The 21,477-nt window shown below is 39.5% G+C and overlaps 1 protein-coding gene across 6 annotated transcripts in view; it reads left to right on the plus strand.

Annotated features, from left to right (window-relative positions):
- The window catches only part of TOGARAM1 (TOG array regulator of axonemal microtubules 1), a 115,022-nt gene that overhangs the window by 63,327 nt on the left and 30,218 nt on the right, over window positions 1–21,477 (plus strand). For 5 of the 6 annotated variants that reach the window (XM_073010956.1, XM_073010955.1, XM_073010953.1 and 2 more), the window contains 6 exons: window positions 1,078–1,253; window positions 1,975–2,128; window positions 6,346–6,499; window positions 18,256–18,361; window positions 19,168–19,403; window positions 20,913–21,071. In XM_073010956.1, the coding sequence (XP_072867057.1) occupies window positions 1,078–1,253; window positions 1,975–2,128; window positions 6,346–6,499; window positions 18,256–18,361; window positions 19,168–19,403; window positions 20,913–21,071 (985 nt within the window). Of the gene's footprint in view, window positions 1–1,077; window positions 1,254–1,974; window positions 2,129–6,345; window positions 6,500–18,255; window positions 18,362–19,167; window positions 19,404–20,912; window positions 21,072–21,269; window positions 21,439–21,477 lie in introns of those variants that run through there. The other variant, XM_073010957.1, reaches the window with a different exon arrangement.

Genomic DNA, 21,477 nt, shown 5'->3' on the forward strand with positions numbered 1-21,477 from the left:
TGCAGTGGCCAGATCTCAGCTCACTGCAAGCTCCGCCTCCCAGGTTTACGCCATTCTCCTGCCTCAGCCTCCCAAGTAGCTGGGACTACAGGTGCCCACCACCTCACCCGGCTAGCTTTTTGTGTTTTTTAGTAGAGACGGGGTTTCACCATGTTAGCCAGAATGGTCTCGATCTCCTGACCTCGTGATCCGCCCGTCTTGGCCTCCCAAAGTGTTGGGATTACAGGCTTGAGCCAACGCACCTGGCCTATTAAGTTATTTAAAAACCCTCCTCAGATTGGCTACAGCTTACTCTTGTAAACTTATTTTCTGTTATTGCTTTATTTGCCCAACCAAGCTCATTTATTCGCTCCACATAAATGCTTTATAAACGTTCAACTCTGCAGGTAAACATCAGCATCTCATAGATTTCTCCCTCTCCTTTACTTTATACAGATCCTTCCTGTCTTCAAATCCCAGCTCAAATTCTTGCTCCTTGAAACCATCTTAAATACCCAACTGTCAGGCGCAGTGGCTCACTCCTGTAATCCCCATACTTTGGGAGGCCCAGGCGGGCAGATTACTTGCACTCAAGAGTTCAAGGCCAGCCTGGACAACATGGCAAAACCCCATCTCTACCAAAAAAAAAAAAATTAGGCAGGCCTGGTACTGTGCGTCTGTAGTCCTAGCTACTCAGGAGGCTGAGGTGGGAGTATTGCTTCAGCTTGGGAGGTGGAGGTTGCAGTGAGCCGAGATTGTGCTATTGCACTCCAGCCTGGGTGACAGAGAGAGACTATCTCGAAACAAACAAACAAACAAACAAACAGAAAACAAAAACAGCTCACAGCAACCTTTTCTTTATGTGTGCTTACCACTTGTAATATGCAGCTCTCACTTATTATCATGAACTGCCTTCTGGCACCTCTTATATTATTGCCCTGTTAGGGTATTTGTTTTTATATTTTATAATTATTTAGCAGTTTTTCTTATTAATTGTGTTGTTTGATTCTTGAAGGCAAGAACCTTACCTTAAACTGTGTTATCTAGATTACCATCATATAATTAGTTAATGACTATTTGGTGGTTGGTTGATTTCAGGCGTATTTGGAAGTTTAAGTTCAGCACCAGCAACCTGCAGCCAATCAGTGATATCTTCTGTGGAAAATGGGGATACATTTTCAATTAAACAAAGTATTGAACCACCATCAGGGATTTATGGAAGATCAGTCCAGCAAAATATTTCATCATATCTTGATGTTGAGAATGAAAAAGATGTAAGGTTATTTGCTAATTATTAGAATAAATTTAAGCTTACAGTATGTCATTGTTTTGTGTATATCAGATGTGGGGTGGTGAAAGTATTTCGATTAAAATTTTAAAAACCTTAGTACAGTTGAAATTTTGAGCCTTGGCAATGTGGCAAAACCCTGTCGCCAGGAAAAATACAAAAATTGGCCAGAAAAAATACAAAAATTAGAGAAAATAGAGAGCCTATTTTCTCTAGAAAAAATACAAAAATGTAGCCACAGCCATGCGTTCCTGTGGGCCCAGCTACTTGGGAGGCTAAGGTAGGAGGATCACTGGAGCTCGGACGGTCAAGGTTGCAGTGAGTCACGGTTGCGCCACTGTACTCCAGCCTGGGCAACATGTCATTAATTTTCCCTTGAGACAGTGAAACTGTCTCAAGGGGGAAAAAAAAAAAAGAAAGAAATTTTGATCCTTAATCATTTAAATAATAGATTATTCACCCTTCCCACTTAATAAAGGCATTCTCATTCTGGGGATAAAGTATGTAATATACTTTTTATTCTCTGTGTATTTTATATTTTACATGTACTATATATACATATATATGTATGTATATATTCCGTTTTCTAGGATACACTTAAGTAGTGAAAGACTAATATCCTTAGAGACAAATTAGTTATCTGAGACAAAGATATTTTAAATATCAAACTGCCTGAATATTTTCAGATTTTCAATTTTTTCATGCAGGCTAAAGTTTCTATTTCAAAATCTACTTATAACAAGATGAGACAAAAGAGAAAAGAAGAGAAAGAACTGTTTCACAATAAAGATTGTGAAAAGAAGGAAAAAAATTCCTGGGAACGAATGAAACATACGGGAACGGAGAAAATGGCATCTGAAGGTAAGTGGAATTTAAGTTTTGTTTTTTTTTTTTTTCTAGTAATAGTCTAAAGCTGATGAAATGAGGTTTCACTGGGGGTAATATATGACTCAGAATGAAATATCTTATATAACACTGAAATTTGCAAGACCCATAGTTTCTGTTTTTATTATATATAACTATTAAAATAATTTGCTTTCTCATAAAAAGAAAAATGATTGTGTTTCTCCCTTCTAGATTTAGATATTTTTGGAGATGAGGTGGGGCTATCAAAAAATAAGAGTTCTCTTTAAGAAAACATTGCCTTCAGCCCGCCATTGAAAGGGTCCTGTTTAAAATGATCACTATCTTTAGTGTTTTCAGATTCAGATAGGTCACTTATTTAGATGTAAAGAATAAAGTCACAAATGCTTGTTAAGCTGAAGAGACCACATGTGGTCCAGTGCATTTGTGCCTTTCTGTACTGAACTGGGAGCCAATAGACAGACCTGGCTTCTTAAGTTTCAGTTGTGCCTTTAATTAACTTTGTGACCAGGAAGCCGGCCTCAGTTTTCTGCCCCTGTGAATATCTTAATTATCTCAAAGGTCCAGATTATCTCAAGGATCTCTTCTATACTCCCTGGAAATATTCCTGTTTTGCTGAGGAGTGGTATACCATTTTATAGCAGATAACTGAGATGGTGAAACTGGTTTATATTACATCATGATCCCAAAAGGTCATTGCATTTGTCATTTATTCAGTCTATTCTTGAGTACCTACAATGTTTTGTGCTCAGTCAAGAATAGGCTCTATGTTTCCTGGTGTTGTTTTTAAAATATTGAATACATGCTAGGTATAGTAGCAATGAGGAAAAATCAGATGTTGAAATAAAAAATCATGTGAACTATAATACACATTAACTATTATTGCTTAATTACTGTTTTGTTTAATATTATTAAGAAATAAACTGTGAAATGTAATAAACACTCTTAAATTTATGTTGCATCTGAAGTCTAGATAGCAACAAAATGCTCAAGAAGGTTACAAAAAATACTCTAAATTTAATAGACAGTATACTTCTCTTGAAGGTAAAAATAAAAAAAGATTTAACCTAAATTAATATCTGAGGTTTTTTCCTAGCTTTTATTTCCATTATAATACAAGTGGAGAAAACTGTATTTTCAAAGCTATTAATTGTTGAAAGTATGCCTGATGAGAGGTGTTAGCCTGTAACATTGTGGCTAAAGATGTCCCTAAAACCCATTAAATGTAGGTGTTTGTGAAACTTAAGCCTCTTAGCATTCTCACATAATTCACTATTTGTTATTGTCACAAAATTCAGGGAGAGAAAAACCCACGAAACTTCCTACCTAACTTAGCCAGTGTGAAGAGTAGAAATAGAAGTACAAATATTACAAATAGTAATAAATCATAAATTTGGGGGTATTCATTCTTGATGGATCAACTAATTTTGTGATTTTTGCCTATAATGTAGGCTTTAAAGATTGGGTTTCTGAGAAGTATAAGGAGAGTACCACTTTGAAGTCATCCTTATATTTGAAAATAAGAATATGCTTACACAATTATTATGTTGATCAGCTCAAAGTATAGCTGTTTAGCTCTATGGTTATGAACATATTGGCAGAAATAATTTTTAATAGCTAAATTCTAATTGGATATGTCTCCAGTTAAGAAACTTTCTATCAGTTCACTGCTTCTCAAAGTGTGTTTCACAGACTGTGTGAACTGTTTGTTACTCATCTATGATGAGTAACATACATACAGACAATATTTAGCTTCTAGAAACTATTTTAACAATTTGACAGTGCCACAACACTTTTATTGTACTTTATAAAAGAATCAATCTGCAACACAGTGAAAGTTTTTGTTTTGTTTTGTTTTTCTTTTTTTGAGATGGAGTCTTTTCTGTCGCCCAGGCTGGAGTGCAGCGGTGCAGTCTTGGCTCACTGCAACCTCCACCTCTCGGGTTCAAGCGATTCTTCTGCCTCAGCCTTCCGAGTAGCTGGGACGACAGGTGTGCACCACCATGCCAGGCTAATTTTTGTATTTTTAGTAGAGACGGGGTTTCACTATGTTGGACAGGCTAGTCTAGCTCCTGATCTCGTTATCCGCTCACCTCAGCCTCCCAAAGTGCTGGGATTACATGTGTGAACCACTGCACCCGGCCAACAATGGAAGTTTTTTTTTTTTAAAAAACTTCATTTGAGCATCACTACTTTCAATTGATATTCTATACACCTCCTTTTTCAAGATAACATTCTTCAGGTGAAAACAAAATAAAGATAGGTGATAGTACTTCATATTGTTATAATCTGAAGGTTGAAAATTTGGTGTTTATCTGTATATTTTTCTAATGAGTTATTGTTTCATGAGAGTGGGAATGGATTAGATATATTAAGGGAATTCTTAAAACTTCCATGTTCGTTTCTTCATCTGTAATGTCTGAATAATAATTATTATATAGGGTTGTTGAATGAATTAAATTAGATAGTGTAAATGAAGGGCATAGCACGATACCAGGGAAGATAATAAATGATAATAGTGCTATTTTTTTGTTTGCTATTCTTTCAGGATTGGGATATTCCAAAGCTGGAGGATTTTATTTATACATGTTAGTCTTAGATATGAAACCTAAAGAGGGTCCATCTGAACCATCAAAAAAAAAAAGTGAAAGGGGTCTATTATATAATTGGGATATCATCTTCCTCACATAACAAAAACTGGTACTGATTCATCGCTATAGTAATTTAAGGCATCATATTTTACCTTTTTACTTTTTGTGTTAGATATGTGATAAAGTTTTTGAAAGCAGAGATTCTGTCTTATACCTCTTTATAGAAGATCACAGGTAATGGTGGCCGTAGATCTAAGTCCTGCCTCTCCCACTCATTAGCAATGGAACCTTAAGTAAATTTCTTAGTCTCTGTAAAACGCAATTATTTTCTCAGCTGCAAATAAAGATAGTTAGAATGCCTACCTCAACTTTGTTGAGATAATTAAATGCAGTAAAGTTTGCAAAGCATTTATCCCAAGGTCTGGTGCATAGTATTTAATAAATGTCAGCTAATATCATTAACACCTTGTTGCCTTTGGATTTTAAATGACCAACTCTGAATATGTAATTAGTATGCAACATCAAGTGAAATTTCTTATATTTGTGATTTCAGGTAACGTTTTGTCACAGATAGCATGGTTAATAAATAATTTTTGATGATAGTTATTTTCTAGTGACTAATATTTCCTTTCTAAAAGTATCTCTTAATATGGAAAAAGAGCCAGTAAATCTTTACCTACTTATAAAAGCCCATTCTATTTGACCCTTTTCTTTTTAATATCTCCACTGCATGTGTCTCGCATTATACAGTGCTCTCAAGGATATTATCCTGAGCACTCAAAGAGGATGATTTATTTTCTCAACTTATAGTACAGTGCCTTACATCTGGAAAATGCTTGGTCAATGTCTTATTACAGAAGAAACATCATTCTTATTACTACACATGGTCTTAGAATTTGTAATAGGCCACTAATTCTATATCAATAGAGAAAATCAACTAAAATTCTACATATAGATGCCATGAACCTTCATCTTCACTTCTCAGTTATGAAACAGGTATATATCCACATTTTTACAAAATGGGATCATACCGCTTCTTTGACTTTTAGCTGTTAAAATAAAGCCAGACTTTGTTATGACTCATGACTGAAAAACTACTTATATTTTTATTAAATACAATTTGTTAATAATTTTGCATATAAAAAGTAAAGTTTTCAATAGTTTTGGTTTCTGGGTACTGTAATTTTCCTCAAGACTAAACTAATAGTACTAAGTTTCCATAATAAATGTTCATCACAACTGTAGTCAGAATAATGTTTGTATCCTTTGTATGAAGGTCTTCTTGGCCGGGCATGGTGGCTCACGCCTGTAATCCCAACACTTTGGTAGGCTGAGGCGGATGGACTGCTTGAGGTCAGGAGTTCAAGATCAGCTTGACCAACATGGTGAAACCCTGTCTCTACTAAAAATACAAAAATTAGCCGGGTATAGTGGTGCGCGCCTGTAGTCCCAGCTACTTGGGAGGCTGAGGCAGGAGAATCGCTTGAACCAGGTGGCAGAGGTTGCAGTGAGCTGAGATTGCACTACTGCACCCTAGCCTGGGCAACAGAGCGACACTCCATCTCAAAACGATAAACATTTGTAAAAAAAGGTTCTCTCATAGTTTAACATATTTTGTTTTAGATGAAACATCTACTGGAGTCATTTCACAGTATAAAGAAAGGATGCCTTCTGTCACTCATAGTCCAGAAATAATGGATCTATCAGAACTACGACCATTCTCTAAACCAGAAATAGCACTGACAGAAGCCCTGAGGCTTTTGGCTGATGAGGATTGGTAAGTTCACCATCCTTAACTTAAAACTAAGCAGAGTTCTAAAGCTTTCTGTAAATATTTAATTAAAAATCTTGAAACACATTTTCTATTAAAATAACCTTAGAAACGATTATTTAGTTCTTAGGCATCAGAGTATTTTCAGCTTATTAATGTAGCTGAACTCTGGTCCTAATAGTACTTTATTACCAGTTGTGTTATAACTTACATGCCATAAGAATATAATTTAGCTTTATTATGGATTATGTAAACCCTTTGATAACGGGATACAAATTTCACCGTTTCTCAAAGTATGTCTCTGTGAAATATAATTTTTAATTGTCCTGGAAATACCTACCTGCTCTTATTGCAGTAATAGCAGCCACCCAACCAGCCCAGCCAATAACTCAAGGGAGACAAAAGACAGTGGCAATGTGCATCCCATGTGTTTCAGCAGGAGCGTCCACTTACTGCCTTTGTCTCATTTCCTCCCTTGTTCCTTCAATATCTCTCATTGTCCCCATCTTATACCTCTTCATCAGTTTTGCCTCTGTTCTAGAGCATAGTCATCAAGTTTCAAATGTGCCATAATATCTCCTATTTTTTAAAAACCTCCAGGCCGGGCACGGTGGCTCATGCCTGTAATCCCAGCACTTTGGGAGGCCGAGGTGGGCGGATCACGAGGTCACGAGTTCAAGACCAGCCTGGCCAACATAGTGAAACCCCATCTCTACTAAAAATAGAAAAAAATTAGCCAGGCATGGTAGCGGTGCCTGTAGTCCCACCTACTTGGGAGACTAAGGCAGGAGAATTGCTTGAACCCAGGAGGTGGAGGTTGCAGTGAGCCGAGACTGGGCAGCTGTACTCCAGCCTGGGCAACACAGTGAAACTCTGTCTCAAAAAAAAAAAAAAAAAGATAGAAGTTCTGCAGAATTTAATCCACTGGCATTCTCTTTGTACATTGGTTTCGTAGCTCAAGGGCAGTCTTTTTCTGGCGATCTTTTTCTGTAAAGATCCAGGTAATAGGTATTTTAGACTTTGCAGGGCAGATGCCTCTGTTGCAGAAACTGAACTCTGTTGTGCAAAAGCAGCCTTAAAACAGTATCTAAACAAATGGGCATAGCTGTGTTTCTATAAAACTTTACTTATAAAACATATGAAAACTTTACTCATTAAAAAAATCTGATGGAGCCAGATTTGGCCCATGAGCCATAGTTTGCCAATCCCTTCTTAAATTATTTCATTCAGTCCCACAGCTTTAAATTCCATCTAAACTCTGATATTTCATAAATGTGTATCTGTATCCCTGGTATCATTTTGAGCTCTAGACTCAAAAAGAAGTAATCCAACAGCCAACTTGGCCCTTTCACTTAGATGCCAGTAGACATCTTAAATTTAACATATCCAGAAAAGAAATCCTGAACTTCTTCCTGCCAACATGGATTAACAGGACTGTATTTGTCTTCATACATGAAAGATCTAATAAAATTATACAAAATATATGAAACAATAGTTTTCAAGGGCCGGGCACAGTGGCTCATGCCTATAATCTCAGCACTTTGGGAGGCCAAATCACTTGAGGTCAGGAGTTCAAGCCCAGCCTGGCCAACCCTGTCTCTACTGAAAAACACAAAAAATCAACTGGGGTATGGTGGTGCACGTCTGTAGTACCAGCCACTTGGGAGGCTGAGACACAAGAATCGCTTGAACCTGGGAGGCAGAGGTTGCAGTGAGCCGAGATCATGTCACTGCACTCCAGTATGGACGACAGAGTGAGACTCCATCTCAAAAACAAAGAAACAGCAACAACAAAAAGCAATAGTTTTCAAGATACTCTTCACCAGGCTATGGAAACATCTCTGAGAGACAGGAAACAAACCAGGTGGCCGGGCGCGGTGGCTCAAGCCTGTAATCCCAGCACTTTGGGAGGCCGAGACGGGCGGATCATGAGGTCAGGAGATCGAGACCATCCTGGCTAACACGGTGAAACCCCGTCTCTACTAACCATACAAACCAGGTGAGCCCTACAATTACCCAGCTTGCTTTCTGGAGAGAGTTTCCAGATTGCAGCTAAAGGAGGGAAAAACAGGCAGATAGCAGCAGAGATGGACATGGTGCTGAGAGTTTGAGGAGGCCATGGTGACTAGACTTTGCAGGACAGAGTGCCAGATAGAGCTCCACAGAGAGCTCCAGAGATCATAAGAGGATTCTATTCAAATGTTAGCAGACAATGGGTCGGTGCCTGCATGTAAATATATTTCCTGAGGCCAGAACAAGAACCACTCAAAAAAGTTACAAGGAACAATGTCAGGAGCATATACAATCTTAATAATACTTCCTGTTCCCACCAGCAGAGAGGAAAAGTTCATAATTCGCAGGGCATTGGGTAGAATACTCAGAGAGAGTTTTGCTCCATAGTGTAGTAAAATAAACCATAGACTGAATATTTGGTTCCCACCTAACGAAGTTTAAAAGCAAGGCCTAAGAGGATCAAACATTTGATCCTTATTTGAAATATGTTTTCAAATAACTATATCCCAGAACAAAGCTGAAGAATATTTATAGGAATACAAAAATAGCTAAAGTAAATTTATAATGTTTGGCATCCAATAAGAAATTACCAGGCATGCAGAGAAGCAGGAAAATACAACCAATAGTGACAAGAAAAAAAGCCAACAAGTGAAACCAATGCAAAAATGACACAGATGACAGAATTAGTAGACAAAGACATTGTAACTGTAACAATTGCATGCATTGGCCGGGCGCGGTGGCTCAAGCCTGTAATCCCAGCACTTTGGGAGGCCGAGACGGGCGGATCACAAGGTCAGGAGATCGAGACCATCCTGGCTAACCTGGTGAAACCCCGTCTCTACTAAAAAATACAAAAAACTAGCCCGGCGAGGTGGCGGGCGCCTGTAGTCCCAGCTACTCGGGAGGCTGAGGCAGGAGAATGGTGTGAACCCGTGAGGCGGAGCTTGCAGTGAGCTGAGATCTGGCCACTGCACTCCAGCCTGGGCGGCAGAGCCAGACTCCGTCTCAAAAAAAAAAAAAAAAAAAAAAACCAATTGCATGCATTAATGAGGCTAGAGGAAAGGTTGAGCAAATAAAGAGATATAATATATATAAGAAACCCAAAACTAATGTCTACAGATGAAAGCTATAATGTCTGAGATCAGAAATACACTGGATGAGATTAATAGGTTAGATATTCCAGAAGAAAAGATGAGTGAAGTTGAAGACGTAACCATTGAAACTATTCAAAATGAAACAATGTAGGCTGGCCAATATGGCAAAATCCTGTCTCTACCAAAAATATAGAAATTAGCCAGTTGTGGTGATGCACACCTGTAGTCCCAGCTACTGGGGCAACTCAGGCAGGAGAATCGCTTAAACCTGGGAGGCAGAGATTGCAGTGAACTGAGATTGTACCACTGCACCCCAACCTGGGCAACAGGGTGAGAGTCTGTCTCAAGAAAAAAAAAAAAAAAATTCAAAATGAAAGTGAGAGAAACAAGACTGAAAAAAAAGTCCAGAAAATCTGTCAATTGTGGGACAACTTCAAGTTATGTGTAATTGTAGTTACCAGACAGAGAAGGAGACAGAAAAGAAAAGAATATGTGCAGGAAAAAAATGGACACAATTTGTTCAAATTTGATGAAAACTGTAAACTCAGAGATCTAGCAAGTTCAATGAACACCAAACACAAGAACCATGAAAAGAAATATTTCAAAGGAGATATAATCAAAAGGCCTAAAATTAGGGATGGAGAAAATCTTAAAAATAGCTAGGGGCAAGACATTACATATAGAACAAAGATCAGACTACTCATCAAATACACTGTAAACCAAAAAACAGTTCAGTGAGATATTTAGAGTACTGAAAGGAAAAACAAACTGTCAATCTAGAATTCTATATCCAATGAAAATATCTTTCAAAAATAAAAGTAGTGGACCGGGCATGGTGGCTCACACTTGTAATCCCAGCACTTTATGAGGCTGAGCCAGGAGGATTACTTGAGCCCAAAAGTTCAAGACCAGCCTTTGCAATATAGCAAGACCTCATCTCTAGAAAAAAAAAAAAATTAAAAATCTGGATGCAGTGATGTGTTTCTGTAGTCCTGGCTACTCAGGAGGCTGAGGCAGAAGGATCACCTGAATCCAGGGGTTTGAGGCTGCAGTGAGCTGTGATTGTGCCACTACAGTCCAGCCTGGGCAACAGAGTGAAACCTTGTCTCTTAAAAAAAAAAAAGTTTTAAAAGAAGCAAAATGTCTGACATTTTGATACAAAGGCCCAAAGGGAAGACCTGGGAGTATTGCTTTACCATTCTTACATATGAAATGGTATATATCACTTCAAGGTAGACCAATAAGTAACCAGTAAAATAACACAAAAGTTTTGTTGGTAAGGCAACAAAGGAGATAAAATGTAACTATAAAAATAATTATAAAGAAAAGATGCGACAAATAGAAAACAAACAGCAAGATGATAGACTTAAACCCAATCATCTAATCACATTAAATGTAGATGAACTAAACACCCTAGTGAGATTAGATTAAAAAGCAAGACTCAACTATATGCTGCCTATAAGAAATTCGTTTAAATATATAGGTACAAATGAGTTAAAAGTAGAGATGCAAAAAGACGTATACCATGCTAACACTAATCAAAAGATAGATTATGTGGCTTTATTAATATCAAAGTATATTTCAAAGCAAAGAATATTAATGAGAGTATCTATTTTATATTGTTATGTAACAAATTGCCACAAACTCAATGGATTCAAACCACACAAATTGATTAACTGTCAGTTTTCTGGGTCAAGAGATCAGATACAAGTTAACTCAACTCTTTGCTCAGGATATCACTAGGGTGAAATCAAAGTGTCAGCCAGGGATGCGATCTCATCTTTCAATTTTCTTAGAAGCTCATTGGAAAAATTGTCTTCCTTTTAGATGTGCAATGGAGGTTTTCATTTTTGTATTAGTCCGTCTTCATGCTGCTGATAAAGACATATCCAAGACTGAGAAGAGGTTTAATTGGACTTACAGTTCCACATGACTGAGGAGGCCTCAGAATCATGGCGGGAGGCAAAAGGCACTTCTTACATGGTGGCAGCAAGAGAAAATGAAGCAAAAGCGGAAACCCCTGATAAACCCATCAGATCTTGTGAGACTTATTCACTATCGTGAGAATAGCACAGGGAAGACCGGCCCCCATGATTCAGTTACCTCCCCGTGGTTCCCTCCTGAATCCTGGGACATAGCCAAACCCTATCAATCTTCTAGAGGTCAACCCTCATGTCCTTATTATGTGCCACACACACAGACATAGATCCTCTCAATATGAAGCTTACTTTTTCGAAGCCAGGAGAAGAATCTCTGCTGCTGCTTATCTCTTTTAAGGGAGGTAAAGCCTCCCCAGGATAATCTCCCTTTTGATTAACTTGATGTCAACTGATTAGGAACCATAATTAAATCTGCAAATCTCTTTTGCCATCACACTTAATATGATCACAGGGAGTGATATCCTAACACATTCACATATCACTCACTGGGAGTGATATCGCAACACATTCATGGAGAGGGTGTAATACAGGTTGTGTAAATCAGGGGTAGGAATTATGGATGCCATCTTAGGATTCTGTCTACCACATCCAGAATAAAGAGGGTCATTTTACAGTTATAAAGGAATTAATTCATCAAGAGGACATGGAAGTCCTGATACTTATTTACCATATAATATTGTTTGAAAATACATTAAGCAAAAACTAATGGAACTGCAAGGAGGAATAAATCTCTAGTTATAATTGGAACTTCAATAATCCTCTCTCATTAATAAATAGAACAAGTTGAAAGAAAATCAGTAAAGATGGCCAGGTGCGGTGGCTCATGCCTGTAATCCCAACACTTTGGGAGACCGAGGCAGGCAGATCACGAGGTCAGGAGATTGAGACCATCCTGGTTAACACGGTGAAACCCCATTTCTACTAAAAAAAAAAAAAAAAAAAAAAAAAAAAAATTAGCTGGGCATGCCTGTAGTCCCAGCTACTTGGGAGGCTGAGGCAGGAGAATCGCTTGAACCTGGGAAGCAGAGGTTATGTTGAGCCAAGATTGGGCCACTGCACCCCAGCCTGGGTGACAGAGCTAGATTCCATCTCAAAAAAAAAAAAAAAAAAAAAAGAAAATCAGTAAAGATGTAGAAGATTTGGACAATGCTTTTTTTGTATGTATTTTTAGTAGAGATGGGGTTTTTCTATGTTACTCAGGCTGGTCTCAAATACCTGGGCTCAAGCAATCCATCCACCTCAGCCTTCCAAAGTGTTGGGATTACAGGGTCACCACACCTGGCCTGAACAACAGTATTGACCAATGTTGTCATGGGATCCTTAAGGTGTTACTTTGATAGCCAGAAACATCTGTGGCCAGTGGCACCTTTGCCCAAGTTTTGCTTAGGCCCACTTGGGCTCGTTTTGCCCACTTGGCCTTACAGGCTGTGCTTGGCTTTTGCTACCAGCCCAGATCCTATGCCTGCAAAGGGTGAGCCAGGCACAGAGCAGTGAGGGGTGCATGAGCATGGGGTCTGGCCACTGCACACAGCCAGGCATATGCTGGCTGTGGCAGGATAGGCAGCTCCATGCACTGTCACAGCTGCTGGCTTCCTGCTACAGCTGGACCAGACATACCACAAGCAGCTTCCACTGTGGGCACCGGGGAATGTGGCGGCACCCAGAAGCTTGGAGATGCCAGCAACTGCAGAGCCCCAAAGAGAGTATGCCAGCCCTTGCTTGGGAAGCTCCTACGTCTGGGTTCCCCATAGGGCCACAGCTCTTTTCTCCTTTCTTCTCACCTTCTCGTTGCCCACAATGTCATGAGTGGTGGCAATGTGATTGGGGTAGGGGGAGTTTTCAGCCATGTTTGTGTTATAGATCTTTCAGTCCTGAATTCTTGTCCTGAATCCAAGAAGAATTAGGTATATGGACCTCCAGTTGTGGAGCAAGGTGAAGAGATGCTTCATTGAGCAACAGTATACCTCTCAGAAGACCTGAAGTGGGTAGCTCCTTTCTGCTGGCAAGTCGTCCTGACATCTGTGCAACCCTCAATGGAGAGGAGACTCAGAGTGGGGTAGCTCCTATCCACAGGCAGGTCATCCTGATGTCTGTGCAGCCCTAAGTGGAGAGGAGACCCAGAGTGTGTAGCTGCTATCCGCAGACAGGTTGTTCTGGTGTCTCTGCAGCCCTCAGCAGAGAGGAAACCTAGAGAGGGTAGCTTCTATCCGCAGGCAGGTTGTGCTGATGAGTGTACAGCTCTCAGCAGAGAGGAGACCCACAGAGGGTAGCTTTTCTCCACAGGCAGGTCATCCCATCTGCCAGAGTCTGGCTGAGTCTGGGATTTTTATGCGCTTCAGAGAGGAAGAAGTGCATGCTGACTGGTCCATGGGCAGGCCTGGAAAAAGCACCATAAGTTCTCACTCCAGTCTGTGAAACTAGGCAGCCCACCCCTACAAGCTTCAGTCTGTCCCTGGCTTGAAGGTGAGGCTTCACCTGCCCCTTTCTGCCCAGGAGCCTGTCTGCCTCCTGCCACCATCAACCTGCTGTCCACAGTGCCCAGGCTGTTTGTGCTGAGGGATGCCTGCAGGCCCACACCAAGCTGCCCTCAGCATGCTCCCAGCTTCCTTCCCATGCTTGTTGGTGCCCAAAGTCCAGTGGGGACCATGTCAGCACTACCCCAAGTGCGTGCACACCCAGCTAGGTCCTGACAGCACCCGGGATCAGCCGCAACTTCGTTCCAAAATTGGAGGTTGTGCTGGGAGTGGGGAGAAGCCAGGCAGTGGGAGAAGGCACTTTTGAGCCTGTTGGGAAGGGGGATTTCCAGGGCCCCTGAGAGCACAGGGATGCCCAGGTCTGCGGCTGTGGCTGAATGGCTACAGCTGTGCCCAGGAAGTCAGGGCTCCTTTCCCTTCTACTCAGAAGGGGGCATGGCTCCCACCTGTTCCTGGCACCCGCTGGGTCCATGGAGCACACAGTCCCTGCTGTACCTTCCCTGCCACAGCTGGTGTCTTCACAGTGGCCACTCCAGAGGGGCCGCCACTGCCATCTGTGTGACCTAATTGACATTTATAACACATTCCACCTACAGCAGCAGAATTCACATTCTATTCAAGTCCACAAGACATATTTACCAAGAAAGACCTTATTCTAGGCTATAAAACAAGTAATTTTAAAGGAATCGGATTTTACAAATTTTGTTCTCTGGAATTAAATTGGAAATTAATGACAGGTGTTTGGAAAGTGCTCAAATATTTAGAAACTAAGTAACACACTTACATGTGTAACCTATGGATCTAAGAAGAAATCAAAAGGAAAATTACAAATTATTTTGAATTTGATGAAATAAAGAATGAAACATCAAAATTTGTGGGATGTAGCCAAATTAAAGAGGAATATGTCACACTATAACACCTATATTAGAAAAGAAGAAAAGTTCTATATAAAGGAAATCAGCTTTCACCTTAAGAAACTAGAAACAGAAGAGCACATGAAGCCCAAAGTAAGCAAAGAAAGGAAATAATAAAGATCTGTGTGGAAATCATTGCAATGGAAAACAATAGAGAAAATCAGTGAAAGCAAAAGCAGGTTCTTGGAGAAGATCAATAAAATGGATAAGCCTCTTGTCAGATTGACCAAGAAAAAGAAGAGAAAAATTGCTAACATCAAGAATGAAAGAAGAAACATCACTACTGATCATACAGCTGTTAAACAGATAATATAGAAATATGATAAACAGCATGATGCCCCAAAATTCAACAACTTAGGTGAAATGGACTGAAAGACACAAATTACCAAAACTCATTCATAAAGAATTAGATAACTTGTGACCGGCCACGGTGGCTCACGCCTGTAATTCCAGCACTTTTGGAGGCCAAGGCAGGCGGATCACTTGAGGCCAGGAGTTCAAGACCAGCCCGGCTAACATGGTGAAACCCCATCTCTACTAAAAATACAAAAATTAGCCACATGTGGCAGTGCATGCCTGTAATCCCAGCTATTCAGGAGGCTGAGGCACAAGAATTGCTTGGACCTAGGAGGAGAAGGTTGCAGTGAGCTGAGATTGCACCACTGTACTCCAGCCTGGGCAACAGAGCAAGACTCTGTCTCAAAAAAAATATAATAATAACTTGTATAACCCAGTATCTATTAATGAAATCGAATTTTTGTTTAAATTTTCCTGCAAAGAGGCCAGGAGTGGTGGCTCATGCCTGTAATCCTAGCACTTTGGGAGGCTGAGGCGGACAGATCACTTGAGGTCAGGAGTTCGAGACCACCTGGCCAACATGTGAAACCTAGTCTCTACTAAAAATACAAAAATTAGCCAGCCATGGTGGTGTACACCTGTAATCCCAGGTATTCTGGAGGCTGAGGCAGGAGAATCGCTTGAACCCAGGAGGCGGTAGTTGCAGTGAGCCAAGATTGTGCCACTGCACTCCAGCCTGGGTGACATAGCAAGACTCCCTCTGAAAAAACAAAAAAATGTCCACAAAGAAACCTTCAGTTTCTGATAGTTTATCCCAAACTTTTTACGAAGATACTATTTCTACATATACTTCTAGAACATTGAATAAGATGAAGTTCTCATCTCATTGATTGAGGCCACCATTACTCTGATACCAAAACCATACAAAGACAGGAAAACTACAGACTGATTCCTAATATAGCATAAGAACATAGAGATAAAATTCTTAACACAGAACTTATTTCCCTTCTTCCTAATCCGAAATATACTTCTCCCTCAGTGTTCACTGTCTTAGTTAACGGCCCTTCCATACACATTTGGTTGTTCATTCCAAGTCAGGATTGACTTCTTTTTTTGTGTTTGTTTGTTTGAGACAGAGTCTCACTGTGTCACCCAGGCTGAAGTGCGGTGGCATGATCACAGCTTACTGCAACATTGACCTCTGTGGGCTCAGGTAATCGTCCCACATCAGCCACACAAGTAGCTGACACTAAAGTTGCACACCATCATGCCTGGCTAATTTTTGTATTGTTTGTAGAGACAGAGTTTCACCCAAGCTGGTCTCGAAATACTGGGCTCACGCAATCTGCCCGCCTCAGCCTCCCAAAGTGTTAGGATTATAGGCGTGAGCCACTGCACCTGGCTTCTCATTTATTTACATTCCATCAATTCTTATATTTTCAGAACATATCCTGAAACCAATTACCTACTTCAATCTCTGCTGCCATCCCTCTAGTTCATGCCGTAGTTGTCTCCCACATGGCTATCGTAGTTTCATCACTGGCTTCCATGCTTGTATTATTATTCCATCTCATATAATAGCTGTTGATACTGTTAAGATATAAACCAGACCATGGGACTTCCTCACAGAAAGCAGTTTGGTAGCTCTCTAGAACACTAGGGAAAAAAATTTAAATCCTTACCAAATATTGTAACTCTTTATTACCAAGGGACAGATGATGAAGGACCAGCTAACCAGGCCTATTGTTAAATCATAAAAGGGTCTGTTCATCAAGAAGACGTATCAGTCCTAACACACACACATACACATACACATACACATATATATATAGAGAGAGAGAGAGAGAGAGAGAGAGAGCGCACATATGAATGCTTCAGAATACATGAAGGAAAAAACTAATAGAAATTTAAGGAGAAATACACAAATCTACAATTATATCTATATTATTATATAAGGTACACAGTTATAGATTGTATAAGTTAATATAATTATAATCTTTTAAATCTAAAAGATATGTTTACACTATAATGTAGTCTAATAAGTGCACAGTAGTATTATGCCTAAAAAAAAATGCCTTAATTAAAAAATACTTAATGGCTACTACTGATCACCTGAACCCTAAGTGAGTTGTAATCTTTTTGCTAGTGGAGGATCTTACCTTGATGTAGATGGTGCTGACTGATCAGGGTGGTAGTGGCTGGCTGTGGTAATTTTAGCAATCATAGCAAATATTACTGCTCGTTGACAATGTACTTGGTCACTCATGAGCTCTGATGGAGATGTACAAGGATATTAATGTTGTTTTCATGCATGCTAATGTAACTTCAATTCTGAAAATTTAGCACCTAAGAATCATACTGATTTTGAAAGTCCTAGATGGCATCTTCTAATAGGAGGCTGTTTCATTTACATTGAATATCTGTTGTTTTGTGTAGCTACGTGCATCTATTACCTTACCTAGATCTTCTGGATAACTTGCTGCAGCTTCTACATTAGCACCTACTGCTTCACATTGCACTTTTATTTTTTTTTTTCTCTTTGAGACGGAGTCTTGCCCTGTCACCCAGGCTGGAGTGCAGTGGTGTGATCTTGGCTCACTGCAACCTCCACCTCCCAGGTTCAAGTGATTCTCCTGCCTCAGCCTCCTGAGTAGCTGGAATTACAGGTGTCCACCACCACGCCCAGCTAATTTTTGTATTTTTAGTAGAGATGGGGTTTCACCATGTTGGCCAGGCTGGTCTCGAACTCCTGACCTCTTGATCCGCCCACCTCGGCCTCCCAAAGTGCTGGTATTACAGGTGTGAGCCACCGCGCCCAGCCCACATTACACTTTTGTATTATGGAGATGGCTTCTTTCCCTCAACCTCATGAACCAACCTCTGCTAAACTCAGACTTTTCACCTGAACCTTTCTCACCTTTCTGAACCTCTTCCTTGGCAATATTCCATACACAGAAAAGAAGACATTTGTGATCCTGTTCCAGTTGAGTCCCATCTAACGAATGATCTTGTCATTTCTTTTTCCCATAGGGAGAAGAAAATTGAGGGACTGAATTTTATTAGATGCTTAGCTGCTTTTCATTCTGAGATACTGAACACAAAGTTGCATGAAACAAATTTTGCAGTTGTTCAAGAGGTAAACTTATTTTTCAGATGAGTTAAGGATTGTTAGAATAACAAAGGATAAATATGCTGTTTATTTGACCTTTAAAATGTTTAAACAACTCTATACCATATGATATAAAAGGCTCGTATTTAATTAAACTAGTCCATGTCTTAATTTGCAACATTAAGAGAAACTTAATAGGTGTTGATTCTTAAGACTAAAGATAATATATATCAACATGTGGGGTTTTGTTTGTTTTTGAAATGGAGTCTTGCTTTGTCGCCCAGGCTGGAGTGCAGTGGTGCGATCTCAAGAGATTCTCCTGCCTCAGTCTCCCAAGTAGCTGGGATTACAGGCACATGCCACCACGCCTGGCTAATTTTTGTATTTTGGGTAGAGATGTGGTTTGACCATGTTAGCCAGGCTGGTCTTGATCTCCTGACCTGGTGATCCACCCACCTTGGCCTCCCAAAGTGCTGGGATTACAGGTGTAAGCCACCACGCCCAGCTTAAGATATGTTACTTGAAGCCAGGAGTTCAAGACCAGCTTGCCCAACATGGCAAAACCCCATTTGGACTAAAAATACAAAAATTAGCTGGGCATGGTGGTGTGCACCTGTAATCCCAGCTACTCAAGTGGCTGAGGCATGAAAATTGCTTGGACCTGAGAGGCAGAAGTTGCGGTGAGCTGAAATCACGCTACTGCACTCCAGCCTAGTCGACAGAGCGAGACTCTAACTCAAAAAAAAAAAAAAAAAAAAAAATTGTAAAATTCCTTTCCTAGTGATTTTCTTGCAGAATATCAGCAAAATGTACATTTTGAATTTTTTTTTTAGGTGAAAAATTTACGTTCTGGAGTTTCTCGTGCTGCCGTAGTCTGTTTAAGTGATCTTTTCACTTATTTGAAAAAGAGCATGGATCAAGAGCTAGATACCACAGTAAAAGTTTTGTTGCAGAAGGCTGGTGAATCAAATACATTTATAAGAGAAGATGTTGACAAAGCATTGAGAGCTATGGTTAATAATGTAACTCCTGCACGTGCAGTTGTTTCTCTTATCAATGGTGGACAAAGGTAATGTTCAAAATGACCTTGAAATGTCTTTAAACTAAAAATGAAATGTTGCAATCAGGAGTGTAGAAAAGAAACAAGCAAATCTTAGTATTATATTGGTCAAAAAACATTTATTAAAAAGTTCCTATGAGATAAACTTTATACTACATGCTGAATATGAAAAGAATAATGTTGTTACTATTTTTCTCATAGAATATGTATACTTCTTGTGTCCCTCGGGCACCTAGCAAAATGTCTGCCACACAGAATCATCTAGGCAATTTGGCTTTAGGAGCCTTACAATTATTATTATTTTTTTATTAATTTTTATTTCAGTAGCTTTTGGGGTACAAGTGGTTTTTTTGTTACATGGGTGAATTGTGTAATAGTGAATTCTGAGATTTTTGTGTACCCATCACTTGAGTAGTGTACATTGTACCTAATGTGTAGTTTTTATGCCTCACCCCCTCCTGCTCTCCTTCTTTCTTTAAAGTTCATTATATATAGTTCATTATATATATCACCCTGTATGGCTTTGCATACTCATAACTTAGCTGCCACTTATAGGTGAGAACATAACAGTTTTTGGTGTTTTACTCTTGTGTTATTTCACTTAGAATAATGGCCTCCAGCTCCATACAAGTTTCTGCAAAAGATACTATTTAATTCATTTTAATGGCTGGGTAGTATTTTTTTATATATGTATGTACATATATATATATATACATCATTTTCTTTATCCACTGATTAGTCCGTGGGCACTTACGTTGGTTCTACATCTTTGTAATTTTGAATTTTGTTGCTATAAACATATATGTGCAAGTATCTTTTTCACATAATGACTTCTTTTCGTTTGGGTAGATACCAAGTAGTGGGATTGCTAGATCAAATGGTAGATCTACTTTAAGCTCAATAAAAGTTATTGTAATAACGTTACCCTGTTGTTATTCCAATAATGTTATTTACATTCATAGAGCTATAACTAAATGTCTGTTTTATTTTACTTTTAACTTTTGAGGAAGGGATAAGTAATGCAAATAATTTGACATTTTAGACTCACAGGATGATTGTTGAGGAGCTGTTAAATCATTTAACTTTAGGATTGATCTTTGGCCTCAGGTGGTGGCTCACACCTGTAATCCCAGCACTTTGGGAGGCCAAGGTGAGAAGATCCCTTGAGCCCAGAAGTTCGAGACCAGCCTGGGCAACATAGTGAGACCTCGTCTGTACTAAAAATAAAATCAAATTAACTGGGTGTGGTGGCACATGCCTGTGGCCTGAGCTACTTGGGAGGCTGAGGCAGGAGGATCACTTGAACCCAGGAGGTCGAAGCTGCAGTAAGCCATGATTGCATCACTGCATTCCAGCCTCAATGACAGAGCACGACACTGTCCCAAAAAACAAAACCAAAACGAAACAAACAAACAAACAAAAACCATAGATCCATAGATCTTTGGAGTATAGTTTATATAACAACTCTGTATTAATTGATATAACAACTCTGTATTAATTGATCATATCTCCTTGTAGCCATTTACACATTGCTGTAAGAAGGTGTACAGCCCAGCATTTATCAGATGTATTGGAATTTATGGAACCAGAACGTATTTTATCTGCAACAAAGGATATGGCTGAACGTATATTACCAGCTGCTGCTAAGTTTGCTCAAGACAGTTCACAAGAAACCAGGTGAATATCTGCTAATGTTGGCTAAATCTATTATTAATAAGGGCTTACAAGTAGGAAAGGAAAGAAAGTTTAAAAAAGAATGAACATTTTCTAAATGGAGAAGTGGGGTCCCCAGGGATTGGTGCTGGGGGATGGTCTTATTTAACCAGATTGTAAATACTCTTGAGGGAGTGCACAGTGAATTCTCCAAATTTACAGATGACACTACATACTTCTGGGTAGTGAGATGCCAAGTCACAGGGATGAACTTCATGAAAACGGCACAAGACTGTATGAGTGGGCAGAAAAGTGGCAGAAGAACTTCATTATGGGCAAATGTAAGGTAATGCATTTAGGGGAAAATGATATATTTTCCAAGCAATCAGGTAAAATCAAGGAAATAGGTACACATGAAAAATGCAGGAAT

Source organism: Chlorocebus sabaeus, chromosome 24, assembly GCF_047675955.1.
Source record: "Chlorocebus sabaeus isolate Y175 chromosome 24, mChlSab1.0.hap1, whole genome shotgun sequence".
In the NCBI taxonomy this organism is placed as follows: domain Eukaryota; kingdom Metazoa; phylum Chordata; class Mammalia; order Primates; family Cercopithecidae; genus Chlorocebus; species Chlorocebus sabaeus.